The sequence below is a fragment of the Epinephelus lanceolatus genome, chromosome 11 (genome assembly GCF_041903045.1).
Source record: "Epinephelus lanceolatus isolate andai-2023 chromosome 11, ASM4190304v1, whole genome shotgun sequence".
Classification (NCBI taxonomy): Eukaryota; Metazoa; Chordata; class Actinopteri; order Perciformes; family Serranidae; genus Epinephelus; species Epinephelus lanceolatus.
The window spans coordinates 31,772,385-31,793,280 of record NC_135744.1 but is presented as its reverse complement, the minus strand read 5'-3'; the positions used below and the strand labels follow the sequence as shown (position 1 = coordinate 31,793,280).

Genomic DNA, 20,896 nt, shown 5'->3' with positions numbered 1-20,896 from the left:
CCACAAAATAACAGGAGAGCTACATGTCAGCCTAGGCAACAAAGTCCTCTAAATATATTATTTTACCTGCATTCAGATCTGCATCATAATAAATTTAGTGGAAGATAAGTATGGTTTGTTGAACACTCATGGGTGTTCATGTCAAATAAACCACATGGAGCAATTTTGACAACTCATCATTGACGTGTGATGAAATCAAGTACAGTATTCCGTTAAGCCTTGAGCCATCCACTCCTTCAATCTTACATCTAATCTATCAGGTGCAAAATCTGGGTCATATGCTGACCATCTCAATATTTTGACAGCCTCTTTTAAATCATTTTGGGCTACGAACTTGTTCCACAACTTAAGTGGCAAACAAATCCACAGATTTCTCAAATCAGTTAAATTATGCAGTGAACTCTTTTCCCCAATTGCAGCTTGAAATATATATTCCTCTGTCTTAGCCTTTTCAATCTCCCTCCACTTAGCAAAGTACTGTGGATTGCATAAACACACCAAAGGTCTAAAAGCAGCCTGTAGCAGCTTGTATTTTCTCAGCAGCACAGAGATCATATTGAATCATCTGAGGCCTTGACTCAAACTATCAAACAAAAACACTTGTTGTTTTTCCCATTGGTTCAGCCAGCTGAAGTTTGGAGACTACATAAGACAGGCCAACTCTACCACTGTACCTTTGTGAAGACGTGTAAGTGGACAATGAGGGTTGTTGTTGGTTTGCTGTTGCTGCTGCTGGCTCTGAGTGGGTCAGGGGCTCAGGGGGAGGGTGGAGGCCTCAGACAGGTGGGTGAGATCAGTGAGTTTGAGGAGACAGCTCCAAGAGATGCAGCTGAGGAATCGGCTGAGTCGACAACAAAGCAAACCACCCCTGACATCTGGGCGGAGGTGAGGGCACTGAGAGACATGGTGGTGGAGCTCAAGGTGGAGCTGAGGAACATGGAGACCAGAGTGAAGGACAGTGAGAGCCAGGTGAATGACCTGAAAGCTGAGCTGATGGTCACCAAGGTGCACGTGGAGCTGCTGCAGAGAGAGAACTCTGGTACAGACTGGTTACTCTTCCTGTTGAGAGCTGATGATGTCGTCCTTTAACAGTTTGACTGAAGTGTGCGATGTTGTCATGGACATTTACAGTAGTTGCTACCACATTTTTGAGCATTGGGTCAAAAGATGACATGAGGGTCAAGATGCTGTGTACAACTCATTGTGCATGTTAACAGTCTGCTCTGCTCTATAATTCACTGTCACTGCATTAACTCCAGACTTACAGACCAGACTGAGCAGCAGTGAGAGTGAACTTCTCCTCAGCAAGTGCAGGATTGACCAGCTGGAGAGAGAAAATGCAGGTGATGAAATGTGTCAGTGCACTGATGCACTTATTATGCATTATTATACTTATTCGTGGGCGGCTGTGGCTCAGAGGTAGAGCGGGTCGTCCACCAATCGAAAGATCAGTGGTTCGATCCCAGGCTCCTCCAGGCTGCATGTCGAAGTATCCTTGAGCAAGATACTGTACCCCAAATTGCTCCCGATGGCTGTTCCATCGGTGTGTGAGTGTGTTAAAACTGAGTAGCAGGTGGCACCTTGTATGGTAGCCTCGGCCACCAGTGTATGAATGTGTGTGTGAATGTGACTTGAAGTGTAAAAAGCGCTTTGAGTGGTCACTAGATGATTAGAAAGGCACTATACAAATGCAGGTCCACTTATTATGAGCTCCAGAATAAATCTTTAAAAATCATTATGGTATGGACAGGTTAATTTAGCAACATTTTATTAGAAATAAAATAAAACACACACACAATCAAACTTCTTCTGTTTTCAGTCCAAGCCACAGACCTGATATCTTTGGGAACTAGACTGACTGCCACTGAGAGCAAAACAAGTGACCTAGAAAAAGAGAATGCAGGTATTTCACTGACAAACATGATGGTTTAATAAGTTTCATGGTTTATTATTTTCTATCTAATTATTTTAACCTGTGGTAGGGTTCCATATACATATTGTTAAGCATAATTTCATATTTATTTTATTTAGAAAGGAAAAAGAGCCAAGAAACTGTCAAAATATTACAGTAACAACAGTGACTCTTAATGTGTCAGTGTTTTACAACAGATCCATTTTGATATTGCAGATTTAGATGAATATATTGTGATGTTAGGGGTTACAGTCATGTCCTTGGTGCTCTTGTGAACACATATGATGAATGAATGAGGCATATCAGCTGATATATCATGGGAGCTAAGTGTTACATGTTAAATAATAAATGATGGAAGATGTTGTGTGGGAGTTTTTTAATTCTGAACAAGGTGCAGTTAACCCACTTGTTTACTTAATGAGCCAATAGTTATAATAGAACAATATGAATGATCCAGTGTAGGAACATTGATTCATGTGACAAGGTGGTGGAGCTCAAGGTGGAGCTGAGGAACATGGAGGCCAGAGTGAAGGACAGTGAGAGCCAGGTGAATGACCTGAAAGCTGAGCTGATGGTCTTGTTGTGCATGTTAACAGTCTGCTCTGCTCTGTAATTCACTGTGACTGCATTAACTCCAGACTTACAGACCAGACTGAGCAGCAGTGAGAGTGAACTTCTCCTCAGCAAGTCCAGGATTGACCAGCTGGAGAGAGAAAATGCAGGTGATGATTGTAACACACACACACACACACACACACCCACACACACACACACAAAAAAAACACACACACACACATATCTGTATGTATGCGTGACTTATTTAGTCCAGGTAAAATTTCAAGTCATACATTGACTTTTTGACATTTTGTGTTAACAGAGAGACCAAAGGTGGCCTTTTACACAGCTCTGACTGATGCAGGAACTCTTGGACCATTCAACACAGACATCACACTGAAATACAGCAAAGTCTTCACCAACATTGGCAATGCCTACAATCCAGCTACAGGTAATATACTGCAGGCCACATGACCATGTGTGCTCTAATAGATCTACATAAATTGGTTGTTAGTGTTTTTCATGTTCTACTCTTACTCTGCAGGTTTCTTCACAGCACCAGTCAAAGGGGTCTACTATCTCCAGTTCACTGTGTTTGGTAACCTTCAGGGTTATATGGGTGTACAATTGTACAAGAACAACAGGCGCATTATGTATAATGATGAGTGGATTAGAGAAGGACATTCTTATTATTTGACTAACTCTATTGTCTTGGAGCTGATGGCAGGAGATGAAATTCACCTGGTTCTCCCATCAAGCTATTCTCTCTATGACAATGCAAATAACCACAGCACCTTCAGTGGCTCTCTTCTCTTCACACTGTAAAGATGTTGTTCAGGCTGATGTGTGATTGACTTGTCACAAACTCTGTTGTTATTGAATACACTGTGATTCTTTAGAAGATGCTGATATATCTCTGCACTGCTGCCTCCAAGACAAATGTCTGTACATTTACTTCATATATCATATCTGAATCTAAATTCCCTCTTGTGTCATCACATGAAAACATTTAAGTAAATCAGAGACTCATTGAAGTTGTGTCTGCTCTCATTGTGTGTAGGTCTTCACAGAGGAACTAAGAATAAACTACACTGATGTTACATACTGTGACTGTTTGGATTCAATTCTGGGTTTTCTCCTGGTGCTCCGGTCATATTGCAAATCAACACAATAAAATGTGCCCCCCACTTCATCAGACATCAGTCAGTCAACCATATGTGCCGGTGTATGTCTTTGTGAGTACAGAGATAATATGAATATACCTGCTATCATGAGCACTTGTTACCATTTGATTTACTACAGCTGATACATGTCATACAGCAGGGAAATACTGCCCTCCAGTGATGAAAGTTCTGCCTCAAAGTGTTTGCACAGACTTTGGAGTACTTCAGTGGGAGGATACAAGCTTGGAAAAAATATGTGTTTCTCATTTTGCATAAAGATTAGAGATTGCATTAAATATTCAACTTCATTTCAATTAACAGTCTGTGCACATGAACATAAATAGCAAAGATACTTCATTTACTTAAACAGCCACAAAATAACAGGAGAGCTACATGTCAGCCTAGGCAACAAAGTCCTCTAAATATATTATTTTACCTGCATTCAGATCTGCATCATAATAAATTTAGTGGAAAATAAGTATGGTTTGTTGAACACTCATGGGTGTTTATGTCAAATAAACCACATGGAGCAATTTTGACAACTCATCATTGACGTGTGATGAAATCAAGTACAGTATTCCGTTAAGCCTTGAGCCATCCACTCCTTCAATCTTACATCTAATCTATCAGGTGCAAAATCTGGGTCATATGCTGACCATCTCAATATTTTGACAGCCTCTTTTAAATCATTTTGGGCTACGAACTTGTTCCACAACTTAAGTGGCAAACAAATCCACAGATTTCTCAAATCAGTTAAATTATGCAGTGAACCCTTTTCCCCAATTGCACCTTGAAATGGATATTCCTCTGTCTTAGCCTTTTCAATCTCCCTCCACTTAGCAAAGTACTGTGGATTGCATAAACACACCAAAGGTCTAAAAGCAGCCTGTAGCAGCTTGTATTTTCTCAGCAGCACAGAGATCATATTGAATCATCTGAGGCCTTGACTCAAACTATCAAACAAAAACACTTGTTGTTTTTCCCATTGGTTCAGCCAGCTGAAGTTTGGAGACTACATAAGACAGGCCAACTCTACCACTGTACCTTTGTGAAGACGTGTAAGTGGACAATGAGGGTTGTTGTTGGTTTGCTGTTGCTGCTGCTGGCTCTGAGTGGGTCAGGGGCTCAGGGGGAGGGTGGAGGCCTCGGACAGGTGGGTGAGATCAGTGAGTTTCAGGAGACAGCTCCAAGAGATGTAGCTGAGGAGTCAAGCAAGCAGACCACAGAGCAAACCACCCCTGACATCTGGGCGGAGGTGAGGGCACTGAGAGACATGGTGGTGGAGCTCAAGGTGGAGCTGAGGAACATGGAGGCCAGAGTGAAGGACAGTGAGAGCCAGGTGAATGACCTGAAAGCTGAGCTGATGGTCACCAAGGTGCACGTGGAGCTGCTGCAGAGAGAGAACTCTGGTACAGACTGGTTACTCTTCCTGTTGAGAGTTGATGATGTCGTCCTTTAACAGTTTGACTGAAGTGTGTGATGTTGTCATGGACATTTACAGTAGTTGCTACCACATTTTTAAGAATTGGGTCAAAATGTGACATGAGGGTCAGGATACTGTATATAACTTGTTGTGCATGTTAACAGTCTGCTCTGCTCTGTAATTGACTGTCACTGCATTAACTCCAGACTTACAGACCAGACTGAGCAGCAGTGAGAGTGAACTTCTCCTCAGCAAGTGCAGGATTGACCAGCTGGAGAGAGAAAATGCAGGTGATTAAATGTGTCAGTGCACTGATGCACTTAATATGAGCTCCAGAATAAATCTTTAAAAATCATTATGGTATGGACAGGTTAATTTAGCAACATTTTATTAGAAATAAAACACAAATATAAAACTTCTGTTTTCAGTCCAAGCCACAGACCTGATATCTTTGGAAACTAGACTGACTGCCACCGAGAGCAAAACAAGTGACCTAGAAAAAGAGACTGCAGGTATTTCACTGACAAACATGATGGTTTAATAAGTTTTGTGGTGTATTTTTTCTGTACTTTTTTTTTTTTCAAAATTGCTAACCAATGTCTACATAAGATAGGCCTACTTTTTTGACCTTTTAACACAGCAACACACCTACATCACATTAATTAGAGAAATATTTCATTTTCATCTCAAAACCATATTTTGTTCATTTAACTCTACATTTAAAAAACAAAAACTTCCTCTACACATACTAATGCTATCAAAACATAACAAACCCTACTGGATATCAAATCATTCTTTCACACATTTTCACATGTTTCTCGAGCTCAGAGAAACCACACAGGTGTCAGATGAGAAATGTCTTATGTGAATCATTTGTAACAGTCATATTGGTTGTTTTGGGCAGCACTGACAGATTATCTATTTTGCCATTTGGGCATGAGCACCTCCTGGACAGTGAGAGTTGAATGTGGTTTTCTCTCGTCACTTACAGTAGTTTCTAGTACATGTACAGGGTCAACAGATAAGATGAGAGTCAGGACAGTGTATATAACTTGTTGTGCATGTTAACAGTCTGCTCTGCTCTGTAATTCAGTGTCACTGCATTAACTCCAGACTTACAGACCAGACTGAGCAGCAGTGAGAGTGAACTTCTCCTCAGCAAGTCCAGGATTGACCAGCTGGAGAGAGCAAATACAGGTGATGATTCTAACACACACACACACATACACACATATGTATGTATACATGACTTACTTAGTCCAGGTAAAATTTAAAGTCATACATTGACTTTTTGTGTTAACAGAGAGACCAAAGGTGGCCTTTTACACAGCTCTGACTGATGCAGGAACTCTTGGACCATTCAACACAGACATCACACTGAAATACAGCAAAGTCTTCACCAACATTGGCAATGCTTACAATCCAGCTACAGGTAATATACTGCAGGTCACATGATCATGTGTGGTCTAATAGATCTACAGAAATAGGTTGTTACTGTTTTTCATGTTCTACTCTTACTCTGCAGGTTTCTTCACAGCACCAGTCAAAGGGGTCTACTATCTCCAGTTCACTGTGTGTGGTAACCTTCAGGGTTATATGGGTGTACAATTATACAAGAACAACCAGCAAATTATGCATAATGACGAGCGGAAGGAAGAAGGAGGTGCTGAGTATTTGACTAACTCTGTTGTCTTGGAGCTGAAGACAGGAGATGAAATTCACCTGGTTCTCCCATCAGGCCGTTCTGTCGTTGACAGTCCAAATAACCACAGCACCTTCAGTGGCTCTCTTCTCTTCACACTGTAAAGATGTTGTTCAGGCTGATGTGTGATTGACTTGTCACAAACTCTGTTGTTATTGAATACACTGTGATTCTTTAGAAGACGCTGATATATCTCTGCACTGCTGCCTCCAAAACAAATGTCTGTACATTTACTTCATATATCATATCTGAATCTGACTTCCCTCTTGTGTCATCACATGAAAACATTTAAGGAAATCAGAGACTCATTGAAGTTGTGTCTGCTCTCATTGTGTTTAGGTCTTCACAGAGAAACTAAGAATAAACTACACTGATGTTACATACTGTGACTGTTTGGATTCAATTCTGGGTTTTCTCCTGGTGCTCCGGTCATATTGCAAATCAACACAATAAAATGTGCCCCCCACTTCATCAGACATCAGTCAGTCAACCATATGTGTCGGTGTATGTCATTGTGAGTACAGAGATAATATGAATATACCTGCTATCATGAGCACTTGTTACCATTTGATTTACTACAGCTGATACATGTCATACAGCAGGGAAATACTGCCCTCCAGTGATGAAAGTTCTGCCTCAAAGTGTTTGCACAGACTTTGGAGTACTTCAGGGGGAGGATACAAGCTTGGAAAAAATATGTGTTTCTCATTTTGCATAAAGATTAGAGATTGCATTAAATATTCAACTTCATTTCAATTAACAGTCTGTGCACATGAACATAAATAGCGAAAATCATAATATAATAGCTCTCCTGTTATTTTGTGGCTGTTCTATTTAAGTAAATTGCAGTGTTCTGTTAAGCCTTGAGCCACCCACTCCTTCAATCTTACATCTAATCTATCAAGTGCAAAATCTGGGTCATATGCTGACCATCTCAATACTTTGACAGCCTCTTTTAAATCATTTTGGGCTACGAACTTGTTCCACAACTTAAGTGGCAAACAAATCCACAGATTTCTCAAATCAGTCAAAATTATGCAGTGAACTCTTTTCCCCAATTGCAGCTTGAAATGGATATTCCTCTGTTTTAGCAACCTCAATCTCCCTCCACCTGGCAAAGTATTCTGGATTACATAGCAGCCTGTAGCAGCTTGTATTTTCTCAGCAGCACAGAGATCATATTGAATCATCTGAGGCCTTGACTCAAACTATCAAACACAAACACTTGTTGTTTTTCCCATTGGTTCAGCCAGCTGAAGTTTGGAGACTACATAAGACAGGCCGACTCTACCACTGTACCTTTGTGACGACGTGTAAGTGGACAATGAGGGTTGTTGTTGGTTTGCTGTTGTTGCTGCTGGCTCTGTGTGGGTCAGGGGCTCAGGGGGAAGGTGGAGGCCTCGGACAGGTGGGTGAGATCAGTGAGTTTGAGGAGACAGCTCCAAGAGATGCAGCTGAGGAATCAAGCAAGCAGACCACAGAGCAAACCACCCCTGACATCTGGGCGGAGGTGAGGGCACTGAGAGACATGGTGGTGGAGCTCAAGGTGTTTGTGCAGATGCTGCAGAGAGAGAACTCTGGTAAAGACTGGGCACATTTCCTGTTGATTGTTAATAATGTTGTCCTTGAAGAGTTTGATGTGTCGTCTTGTCATGGATATTTACAGTGGCTGTTTGAATACTAGTTTAACAGACTCTGCATGTTAACAGTCTGCTCTGCTCTGTAATTCACTGTGACTGCATTAACTCCAGACTTACAGACCAGACTGAGCAGCAGTGAGAGTGAACTTCTCCTCAGCAAGTCCAGGATTGACCAGCTGGAGAGAGAAAATGCAGGTGATGAAATGTGTCAGTGCACTGATGCACTTATTATGAGCTCCAGAATACATCTTTAAAAATCATTTATGGTATGGACAGGTTAATAATGAAAAATATAAAAATACAACAGAAAACAAACATCAAACTTCTTCTGTTTTTCAGTCCAAGCCACAGACCTGACATCTTTGGAAACTAGACTGACTGCCACAGAAAGCAAATCAAGTGACCTAGAAAAAGAGAATGCAGGTATTTCACTGACAAACATGATGGTTTAATAAGTTTCATGGTTTGTAATTTTATATGCTATTATTTTGACTTTAATTCTAAGTTTCACATGCACATGTAGTATGTGTGTGTGTGTATTCGGCTGTCTGCAGCTAATCTTGCATAACACTGGACCTATCCTGTCAGCCTCATATTTTGTGTGTACATTTATGACTGGTTGCTCAAGGACCTCTCATTGTTGCGCTGATTCATAGTTGTTCAAAATCCTATTTTATTGACTGCTGACTCCTCACTTCTTTTTAATGGTCGGTAAGGGGCCCAAGTTTTCCAGAAATCCACATTTTAATGCCTCTACGCCTGTGTTAGCTGTCTTATGTTTTTGGGTTGTCCGTCCATCTGTTCGTTTGTCTGTCAGTCCCATTCTCATGAATTTGATATTTCAGTAACACCTTGAGGAAAAACAATAAACTGATTAGATTTTGGTGATTGAAGGTCCAGGTCAATGTGACCTCACAAAACATATATTTAGCATTCATTTCACACAAATGTCTGACAAGATAAAATGATGACATTTTATGTCCAATAGAGCAAAGGCCACCTTCACTGTGACATCATAATGTTCTGCAAAACACTTTTTTGGCCGTTACTCAACGCCATAACTCAGACATCCGGAGGGAGCTCGGAGTAGAGCCACTGCTCCTTCGCGTCGAAAGGGGTCAGTTGAGGTGGTTCAGGCATCTGATCAGGATGCCTCCTGGGCGCCTCCTGCTGGAGGTGTTTGGGGGCACATCCCATTGGTAGGAGGCCCCAGGGCAGACCCAGAACACTCTGGAGGGATTATATATCTCATCTGGCCTGGGAACACCTTGGGGTCCACAGGAGGAGCTGGAAGGTGTTGCTGGGGAGAGGGACATTTGGGGAGCTTTGCTTGACCTGCTGCACCCGTGACCCAGCCGTGGATAAAGGGATTAAAATGGATGGATAGATAATTCAGGAACAGAAGGGGAGACATTTGGTTGGACACTGATTTGGTGATTCTAATCTTGGGTGACCACCTAGAACTGTCCTGATTATGGCAGGCTGGGTTGAAGATGTGTGTGAAGCATCCACATTTTAGAATTTGTAGCTTCTTAGCAGCAACACCCACATGTGAAGCACTGTCTTCTGCCATGGCTACATATGAGTCTGGACAGAGATGGATGTAAACTGTAACTGCAGCTTGACTGGTTTGTGGTGGTATAAACTGCAAGGCTGTAATTTTTGTTTTGTCTGTTTTAATGGTGTCATTTCCTTCTCTGTTGTGCAGTAGCTTATAGACAAAGTTATTACTGGTGAAATTCCAGTTATGTATGACATGGATCAAAGAATTATGGCTATGTTTCAGTTATTAAAATACATTTCTCTCTTTCATGATATTTTATCAGTTTTTCACATACAGTGCATGTCAGCAGGAAAACTCAATCTGCTCTGTGCAATATGTCACAGGTTCTGAGCCGGGCTGCATTTTGTCTACTGGAATTACAAGAGTGTGTGTGATAAGCCTGGGCCTCCACCTGGATGCCTGGTGGAAATATGCACTCAGCTGAGTGCGCTGTTGTCATTTAAGATGTTTTTGGAATTCAATAACCATCACAAACATAAATCGAACTTCTTCTGTTTTCAGTCCAAGCCACAGACCTGATATCTTTGGGAACTAGACTGGCTGCTACCGAGAGCAAAACAAGTGACCTAGAAAAAGAGAATGCAGGTATTTCACTGACAAACATGATGGTTTAATAAGTTTCATGCCCTTTTATTGTCCATGCTATTATTCAACAGCAGGTTAGATTTTTACCTGATGATAGTATTAGATGGAAAGTTAAGAGATCACCGAAGTGTCAGTTTATCCTGAGAGGTACCTGAATATGTACCAAGTGTAAAGGCAAACTTCCAGTAGTTGTTGAGATATTTCAGTTTAGTTGCTTAAACCAAATCTCTGAGCTACAAGGAGCCACACAGGTGTAGGGTGAGAAAAGTTTTGCCATTTAGACCAATAGACCTGAGGACCTGATGGACTTTGAGAGTTGAATGTGGTTGAATCTTGTCATGGACATTTACTGTAGTTTCTAGTACTTATCTGAGTATTAACTCAACAGATAAGATGAGGGTCAAGATACTGTATATAGTTTGTTGTGCATGTTAACTGTTTTTTTTGTCTCTGTGCATTAACTCCAGACTTACAGACCAGACTGAGCAGCAGTGAGAGTGAACTTCTCCTCAGCAAGTCCAGGATTGACCAGCTGGAGAGAGCAAATGCAGGTGATGAATCTTCTTATCATAACACACACACACTCTCACACTACTTATTTAGTCCAGGTTAAGTTTAATAAATGTGCTTTTTCGTGTTAACAGAGAGACCAAAGGTGGCCTTTTACACAGCTCTGACTGAAGGATTTATTGGACCATACAACACAGACATCACACTGACATTCAGCAAAGTCTTCACCAACATTGGCAATGCTTACAATCCAGCTACAGGTAATATACTGCAGGTCACATGAACATGTGTGCTCATGTTCATTTACAGTGCATAAAGTAATTGTTAGTGTTTTTCATGTTCTACTCTTACTCTGCAGGTTTCTTCACAGCACCAGTCAAAGGGGTCTACTATTTCCAGTTCACTGTGTGTGGTAACCTCACAGGTCTTATGGGTGTACAATTGTACAAGAACAAGCAAAGGATGATGTACAATGGGGAGTGGAAGGAAGCTTCACATCTGAAGTATATGACTAACTCTGCTGTCTTGGAGCTGATGGCAGGAGATGAAATTCACCTGGTGCTTCCATCCAGCTATGCTATCTATAACAATGGAGATAACCACAGCACCTTCAGTGGCTCTCTTCTCTTCACACTGTAAAGATGTTGTTCAGGCTGCTGTGTCACTGATTCATCACAGAGTCTGTTGTTACTGGCTACACTGCAGTTCTTCAGAATATGCTGCCTCCAAGACAAACATCTGTACATTTACTGCATGTATCAAATAATGTGATTCTGAATCTGACTTCCTTCTTGTGTCATCACATCAAAACAACATTCAGATAAATCAAATATTCATTTAAGTTTTGTTTGTCACCACTGAGTGTAGGTCTTCATATATAAATGTTTTCTAAAAATACATTCATCCTCATAATTATATTGTATATTTCACATACAGTGCAGGTTAGCAGGAAAACTCGATCTGCCCTGTGCAACATGCTGTGGCTCCATTTAAATCTGTGACGTGTATTTCTTGGACGCTTCTGCACCATGTCCGCTGGAATTACAAGAATTGTCTACAGTGGCTGTAATCAGCCTTGGTGGCGGCTTCGTCGCCTGGCAGAGATCTGCACTCCACTTTCTTGTAAAGGACTAATTCATCCTACCCTGCAAATCCAGAGTTCTCGCGAGAGCACAATTTGAATTTGCTCAGCTAGATTTGGGTCTGGATTTCCAGGTTAACTTCATTCACAAAATGATGATTAATATATCAGTTATCTTGCCATGTTACCTTGAATTTGTCAAGAAAACTTGTTTTTTTCCTGCATACCTCCGGTGAACGGAGAGGAAACGTATGGAAGCGTATTGCATTCACTTGACAAATAAAAAAAGCCCTGTTTTTCGGAGTAATTTTTTCAGTTTTTTGGAGTAATTTATTTATTTTTCTGTTTTTTGGTGTATTTTTTTCTGTTTATCCTGAGTAATATTTTCTGTTTTTCTGAGAATTTTTTTTCCTGTTTTTCGTGGGAATTTTTTTCTGTTTTTCGTGGGAATTTTTTTTTGTTTTTTTCTGTTTTTCGCGTTAGCTGACAAATGTGTATGGGCATGGTTTCAGTTGTCAGGTAACACTGTTACAACCTGTTACTAACCTAACCTGTTACATTGAGCGATAGGCCTACACTAGAAGGATGCAGTTAAAAACATAGCTAGATTATCATACCCTGTGTGTAACTAATTACGTGCCTTACCCTTATTGATCCTGTAGTTGAAATTGTCTAGGAGCAGGAGCACGGATGCAAAATACATCCATGAGCAGGAGTCACCATGGATGCAGGGGTCACTTGCAGGTGTCAGGTGGGAGCTTCTTGCGAGATTTTGAAGTATCTCGTCTCCTCGTTCGGGAAAAAAAATTACCACGAAAAACAGGGAAAAAAATACTCAGAAAAACAGAAAAAATTACCACGAAAAACAGGGAAAAAAATACTCAGAAAAACAGAAAAAATTACACCGAAAAACAGAAAAATAAATAAATTACTCCGAGTAAACAGGACTAAACGGGACTAAAAGCAAAAGCATATAAGTTTCCCTTGTAGTCCCAGACAGAAAGCGCTAAGGCAAGGCAATGCAGTGTGTTTGGGAAGTACTGAGGGTACGACTGGATAAATGAGACTTGGTTTATCCTGTATGAGTTGTGTGAGTATTTGTACACAGATGGTTTTGTGTGTTTGTAGTTGTCAAATATGGTCCCCATTTACTTTGATTGATTAACAGTGACTGCTGTTTTTGGATTCTTCACTGGAGGTATCCAAAAAAGACAAAATATTTTTTCAAGAATTCATCATAATACGGCAAGAATAATTGATATTGATATTGATATTGATGTGGATGAGGTATTCCTTTAAGTAATGAGAAAAGTGCACTCAGTAGAGTTCAGATATCAGCCAGGCATTCAAGTGGAGGCCCAGGTCGATCGCAGCCGCAGTGTTGCACGGAACAGATTGAGATTTCCTGCCAACGTGCACTGTACGTGAAATAAAGATAGAACATAAATATAAGGAAGTATTTATTTTTAATAAGTAAACCACAGCCACAAATCTTTGATCCGAGACGCATGACAAACTTACCTTACCTTTATCTGTTGGCTACAGCACAACAAAGGAGGAAATAACATTATCAAAAGAGGCAAAAAATGTGGTTTGTATCAGAATGTATGACTTGTTGTTTTCAGCTGATCCAATTTCTGGAAATTTTGTCCCCCCTACTGGCTGATAAGAGGTATGACGAGTCAGCAGTCAGTAAAACAAGATTTTCAACAATTAAGAAACCAGTAAAAAGTCCTGCATTCAAAAACGTAATTATGTGAAATAACATAATTACTATGAGCTAAATGTACCTGCAATGTCAAAAGTGTAAGTGGCTACTCATTAGGTAGAAAAAAAGTCCCTGTGAGTGTAATGAATATTATGACTGGATTACTGATGTGTTAATGTGTAAGCGACATTTTGAAGATGTACCTTGTTGAAGTGGAGCTGATTATTTACTTTGTAGACATTCACTGTAATTTATGAAGTGATTATAGGTTTTGTATGTAAACTCTTGTTGTTAAAAGTAACTAGCAACATTGAAAGACGGCAGCCCTCAGCACTGCAGCATCACAGAAATAAGCTGCTGGTTTCAAACTGGACTGGCTTCTTCTCACTGTGTGCAGTCCACATGTTCTCCACATGTCTGCATGGATTTACTCCTCCAACACATGAAGGTCAGGTAACCTGATTATACTGCTAATAAACATGCTTCCAATAAAAAAACAAAACACATCAATCATCAATCACAGGCTATGTGTTTCTGTCACTGAAACACAATATGAGGTGATTGCAGTCTGTATGGTTTACTTCAGCTGATACATTACATACAGCAGGGAAATATCGCCCTCCAGTGACAAAAGTTTGATCCTGCATCAAAGTGTTAAGACCTTTGAGTACCTCAGTGATAGGGTACAGCATTGAAAAAATATATTTCTCATTTTGAATACAGATTGGAGATTGCATTAACTTTTCAGCTTTTATTCCAATTAACAGTCTGTACACATGAACGTAAATATTGGAAATATATTGTGTAAAATTATTATTTAACCTGCATTTGGATCAGCATCAAAGTAAGAGTACTGAAAAATAATTATGGTGTGTTCATGTCTAAGACTTTATGTCATATAAATCATAGCCAAAAACATTTATAGTGTTGATCTATAGTGCTGCTAGAAATATTATTTATAGAGTTATTGTTTTAAGTTTTTATTCATGAGAAAAATATTTCATGTCAAAGCAAAGGCTAATCTAAAAAATGTATCTGAGGTACGTGATGAAAAAAACTAAAATACGATAAAATACTGCATAATCAACAATCTAAACAAAACCATGACAATGTGACTCACTCAAATACTACAGGAGAATTCCTACCTCATACCTAGTGAGAGTGACTGCATGACTAGCTGACCCCATGACATTTTGATATTAGGTTTATAATATATCAGAGAGAATGAGGTGAGTCGTGAGACAGAGCCTTCTCTGAATTGAATCAGATAACCCTCAGTCACACTAAAAGGCCTCAGCATTAGGATAAGTGTGTTTCTGTGACTGTTTGTCTGTGTGTGTATTAATAAACAGGGTGTATGCACAGCTGTGACTGCATGAGAGGGGATCATAGTCAAAGTGTTGCAGCAGCCTGTAGCAGCTTGTATTTTCTCAGCAGCACAGAGATCATATTGAATCATCTGAGGCCTTGACTCAAACTATCAAACACAAACACTTGTTGTTTTTCCCATTGGTTCAGCCAGCTGAAGTTTGGAGACTACATAAGACAGGCCAACTCTACCACTGTACCTTTGTGAAGACGTGTAAGTGGACAATGAGGGTTGTTGTTGGTTTGCTGTTGTTGCTGCTGGCTCTGTGTGGGTCAGGGGCTCAGGGGGAAGGTGGAGGCCTCGGACAGGTGGGTGAGATCAGTGAGTTTGAGGAGACAGCTCCAAGAGATGCAGCTGAGGAATCAAGCAAGCAGACCACAGAGCAAACCACCCCTGACATCTGGGCGGAGGTGAGGGCACTGAGAGACATGGTGGTGGAGCTCAAGGTGGAGCTGAGGAACACGGAGGCCAGAGTGAAGGACAGTGAGAGCCAGGTGAATGACCTGAAAGCTGAGCTGATGGTCACCAAGGTGCACGTGGAGCTGCTGCAGAGAGAGAACTCTGGTACAGACTGGTTACTCTTCCTGTTAAGAGTTGATGATGCCGTCCTTTAACAGTTTGACTGAAGTGTGTGATGTTGTCATGGACATTTACAGTAGTTGCTACCACATTTATGAGAATTGGGTCAAAAGATGACATGAAGGTCAGGACAGTGTATATAACTTGTTGTGCATGTTAACAGTCTGCTCTGCTCTGTAATTCAGTGTCACTGCATTAACTCCAGACTTACAGACCAGACTGAGCAGCAGTGAGAGAGAACTTCTCCTCAGCAAGTCCAGGATTGACCAGCTGGAGAGAGAAAATGCAGGTGATGATTGTAACACACACACATACACACATATGTATGTATACATGACTTATTTAGTCCAGGTAAAATTTAAATTCATACATTGACTTTTTGTGTTAACAGAGAGACCAAAGGTGGCCTTTTACGCAGCTCTGACTGATGCAGGACATGTTGGACCATACAACACAGACATCACACTGAAATACAGCAAAGTCTTCACCAACATTGGCAATGCTTACAATCCAGCTACAGGTAATATACTGCAGGTCACATGATCATGTGTGTTCATGTATCTCTTGTCACTGTTTTTCATGTTCTACTCTTACTCTGCAGGTTTCTTCACAGCACCAGTCAAAGGGGTCTACTATCTCCAGTTCTCTGTGTGTAGTAACCTCACAGGTAAAATGGGTGTACAACTATACAAGAACAACCAGCGGATCATGTATAATGATGAGCGGAAGGAAGAAGTGGGTCTTGAGTATTTGACGAAGTCTGTTGTCTTGGAGCTGATGACAGGAGATGAAATTCATCTGGTTCTCCCATCAGATTATTCTCTCTATGATGATTCAAATAACCACAACACCTTCAGTGGCTCTCTTCTCTTCACACTGTAACCACGTTGTTACCACAAATATCAAATACTGTAATGTGATCCTGAATCTGACTTCCCTCTTGTGTTTCTCACGAAAACAATATTCAAATAAATCAAAGACTCATTGAAGTTTTGTTTGTTATCACTGAGTATAGGTCTTCATATATAAATTTTACATGAGCTCCACTGATGCTCACATACTGTAACTGTGACAGGGTCAAACCATGCTGTAGAGCCTGAGTGAGATGTTATTGAGATATATTAACTCCAGTCTCCAAACCCATCAGAACCCACCAGCTATTGTCTGATGATGAGGATAAAGACTCTGGGGTTGATGGCCAATATTTGGAGAGATCAGGGGCATATTCAATCTGAGAACTGTGTGCACTGTTTTGCTACAGTTTTTGGGTTGAACAACATGTTTCCTCGAAACGGCGTTCAACAGACTTTAAGGTCAATTTCCTTTTTTTTTGTCGGTGTGTCAGAGGTGTTACCCAGTCAGCAGGCACATATAGTTAAAATGCAATAACAGGCAGTTCACATAGCGGTAAGGCTCCTAATATGCTGGTAGCCAACTGCTGTTAAAATCCAAGAAGATGTAAAGGAGAAGAAGGCAGCATGCTTGCATGCACAACAAGGTGTTGATGCACCAGTGTTTCTGTTTGAATAAACTTCCTGTTACATTTTATCAGGGCTGAACTATGGAGGTATAAAAAGGACTGGATACAGCGTTAGAAAAAGTTCCTCAGTAGCGCACAAAGCAAAAAAAAAGCTTGATTTCCACAATGTAAAAGTACCCGTATCTCCAGCATCATGAGACCCATTGAGCAGGCACACTAGAGACTTTTGGCGGCCGAGCGGGCTACTTCCCTTTAATGCTTTACAAATTTGAATGGGGATAAAATGTTGTAATCGTGCAGCTCTTCTAGACTTTTGAAATGTTATTAGACCGAGTGGATTAAATCCTGATCATGAAGTTAATCATTCGCAGTGGTTGTGACGCTCAAAAGAAATGTATCCACTGATTGATATTTGTCTCTTTACAATGTAAGTCTATGGGAAAAGGTATTTTTAGGCCCTGTGGAATCACGAGATGGACGCAGTCATTGTAATTCCACATTTGGCCACTATGACTTCAATGCCTGTCCCTGCTCCTGAGGACTTGGGCTGGATGCACCTCAGGTGTAGCCAGAAGGTATCTGGGCCAAGACTTCCTTTTCCATGGGCTGCTCATTGTTTACAGTTTGATTAGTGACTTGAGAGAGGTCGAGAAAACATTTTGGCCAATCTCCATAAACGGATATCTGCATATGAAAGCAGCTCAATTAGAATAAAGCTAATAAAAAGCGACATTGTCATCAGATGACAGCTGACGGCTTCAGAGATTACATTTCTGCCAATGGGTTGCGCCTCTTTTGCTCTTCACAAAGACTGTTTACCTGCAGGCAGCCAAAACCCGCTCAAACATGATTGGTTCAATACTACTCAGACTACAAATGGAAACCAGAACGCTTCCAGTAGCAAAATCTTGTTGCTTACAGATTCTGCATTTATATGCAGTCTTTACTGATTTAAATTCAGTAAGTCTCCTCCCTACATTTCACAGGTTAAGGAGTATGATGGTTTTAAAGAGCTTACCTAAAATATCGATTTGCTTCCTCCTGGGTCCTCTCTCCAAAGCCAAAAATCTACCCATAGACTCTCTTTCTCTTACAACTAAAGAATGTTCAGCTTTGGTGGGTTTTTTTTTTTTTTCCTATTTTCAAAATGGCAATAGTCCACAAAGTTGTTGAATGAATCTAACAGCACCAGTGGTGGAAAAGTATTATGATCATTTACCTAAAAATACTGATGCATTTTTGTTAAAAATACTTCAGAAGTAAAAGTCTTGCATTTAAAATCTTACTTCAGTATAAACAAACAAACAATCAAACAACAAAAAGGATTACTATCTGCTAAATGTTACCTACTTAAAGTATTAAAAGTAAAAGTATGCTGAAAAATAGCTACTGTCTATATTATATTACAACATATTATTCAATCCTTTTCCATAACCGCTTATCCTGTTGAGGGTCACGGGGGGGGCTGGAGCCTATCCCAGCTGACATTGGGTGAGACACCCTGGACGGTCGCCAGACTATCACAGGGCTGACACATAGAGACAGACAACCATTCACACTCACATTCACACCTAAGGGCAATTTGGAGTCACCGATTAACCTGCATGTCTTTGGACTGTGGGAGGAAGCTGGAGTACCTGGAGAAAACCCACTATGACATCACAACTTGTGAACTGGTCTGGGAAAGGTGAGGTGCTTTACCCAAAGTGATACAACGTAAGGGACTCTGAGGATGAAGACAGCTGATTGGCCTACATCTGATGAACTGCCCCACCTCCGTTACAGATCACTTTCCTGAGCTTTTCTATGGGACCTTTGGTCATGCAGTTTGTCACTAACTTTGCCTGTCAGCTGTTTGGTGCTGAGCGGGTAGTGTACAGCGGTTCCTGAGAGCTTTTTTGTCCCCTCACTGAAAACACCTTCCTGCTGTGGCTGAAAACAACATATGACAACAATGAGAATGAACCAAATCAGTAAAGTTGCCGAAAAATTGCTCATAATGCTGTAAAGCCGAAGACAGCAAACATTGTTGCATTAAAGCTGCTTTACAGTACCTTAGTAAATGTATTTAGTAATTTCCAGCTCTGGGCTTCAGACACCCATGACCCAGAAAAGACAAAGAATGAATGAAGGTGCGTGCAGGTATTTTACAAGACAGTTTGCCTACCAATAATGAGTGCTACACCCTCAGACACTCATGCCATCCTTTCAAAACTGATTATGTGACAATACAAAACACATCTTTTAGTCTCTCTCCTCTACTCGAGTTGATTTTTAGTTCATTAAATGGATATTTAGAAACAATGAATGTCTCAGTGTCTTAATACTCTACCATTTTTTACTGAATCTATACACACGTTTAATGTCTTTTTAATAGCCTACTCTTTATTCATATTATTCATGTCATTAATTCAGATCAAAGGCATAATTACAGCATAACATGTATCTTTCCAGTTAGTGAAAGGTGATTAATCTATGGTGTTCTTATGTAAAGAAAAAGAATAAAAGAAAATATAAGAAGAAAATAATAGACTGATAATATAAAAACATGTCCATGCATTTTTAAAGTGACAGTGACAGCTCTATGAGGTACTTATCCATAGTCAGTGTATTACCTACAGTAGATGGCAGTCTGCACTCTCCCAGTTTGGAGGAATCACACCTGACCTGCGGTGTAATACAGTGCGTGCCAAAAGGAAAGGACTGTCTGACAGCGAGGTAAAGCTGTGAATATACACCTACTCAATATAACATCCACTTAGACTAATATTGATTTTTAGGTATCTTTTTTCTAAGGGCTAAAATATGTTTTGCTGCTAACCCCTATTCATAGCAGTGCATAGCTGAGCCTCTGTGGTACTAGTCCCATCTGCTTCTCCAAACACAGAGCGTGCCAACCACCATTTACTGTAGGTAATACACTGACTATAGATAAGTACCTCATACAACCCAACTTCAGAAAATCCTGGCTACCCCTTTAGTGTCTGATATGATCTCATTGCTTCATTGTGATTTTATCTTTTTTAAGCTATACTGTTACAAAAGGATTTCCCTGTAGGACAATAAAGATATGATCTGCACTGGGATGAACTATCTGCACACATTTCTAACATGGACACTAGATCAGATTGGATTCAGCTTTATTGTCATTGCACATAGAAGCTGTATGTTAATAGCTATATAAAAAATGCATGGAACAGAAAGACTAATAAACCAGTGAGGCACTGATAGTAAGAAGAGATGTAACTTTGATGTGTAAGAAATAACCAAACAATATAATAAATAAATAATTTCCCCTCGAGGATCAATAAAGTATTTCTGATTCTGATTCTGATTCTAAATATACAACAGAAAGGTTAGTGTGAATGAACCCATCAGCCTTGGTGTGTTAGTGCATAGACAGTCCAACACAGTACGGAGAAATAAAAATCATTACTGTTTGGAAACACTGCACCCAAATGACTACGTCTTTGCTTTAGTGCCTCTTCTCTTTTTTGTTTCTAATATGTGTAAAATAAAGCTGAAATGAGGAAGTCTGGATGCTGCACAGTGGTAGGAAAAGAAACTTTCCCCATTACTAAATCACTTTAAGGGCATTTTGCTGCATAAACTGTCTCAATGGCAA

The 20,896-nt window shown here is 40.3% G+C and overlaps 3 protein-coding genes across 4 annotated transcripts; all 3 read left to right on the top strand.

The window, feature by feature from the left end:
* Window positions 1-605: 605 nt before the first annotated feature.
* On the top strand, window positions 606-11,884 carry LOC117269620 (uncharacterized). Of its 2 annotated transcripts, XM_078172508.1 has the most exons (11): window positions 606-1,039; window positions 1,260-1,343; window positions 1,820-1,903; window positions 2,551-2,634; window positions 5,482-5,565; window positions 8,507-8,590; window positions 8,735-8,818; window positions 10,461-10,544; window positions 11,012-11,095; window positions 11,189-11,314; window positions 11,413-11,884. In XM_078172508.1, the coding sequence occupies exons 1-11, from the start codon at window positions 700-702 to the stop codon at window positions 11,691-11,693; spliced, it is 1,419 nt and encodes a 472-aa protein (XP_078028634.1). In that variant the 5' UTR covers window positions 606-699; the 3' UTR covers window positions 11,694-11,884. The 2 variants fall into 2 exon arrangements, with proteins under 2 accessions (XP_078028634.1, XP_078028635.1); XM_078172509.1 differs by lacking the exon at window positions 1,260-1,343.
* LOC144458309 (uncharacterized) lies at window positions 4,625-7,134 on the top strand. The gene is made up of 4 exons (XM_078172510.1): window positions 4,625-5,039; window positions 6,167-6,250; window positions 6,357-6,485; window positions 6,579-7,134. Exons 1-4 carry the CDS (start codon window positions 4,700-4,702, stop codon window positions 6,857-6,859), a joined length of 834 nt encoding a protein of 277 aa, XP_078028636.1. The 5' UTR covers window positions 4,625-4,699; the 3' UTR covers window positions 6,860-7,134.
* A 3,208-nt stretch (window positions 11,885-15,092) lies between the features above and the next one.
* On the top strand, window positions 15,093-16,766 carry LOC117261770 (uncharacterized). Its single transcript, XM_033634263.2, has 4 exons — window positions 15,093-15,776; window positions 15,997-16,080; window positions 16,183-16,311; window positions 16,393-16,766. The coding sequence occupies exons 1-4, from the start codon at window positions 15,437-15,439 to the stop codon at window positions 16,671-16,673; spliced, it is 834 nt and encodes a 277-aa protein (XP_033490154.1). The 5' UTR covers window positions 15,093-15,436; the 3' UTR covers window positions 16,674-16,766.
* Window positions 16,767-20,896: the final 4,130 nt, after the last annotated feature.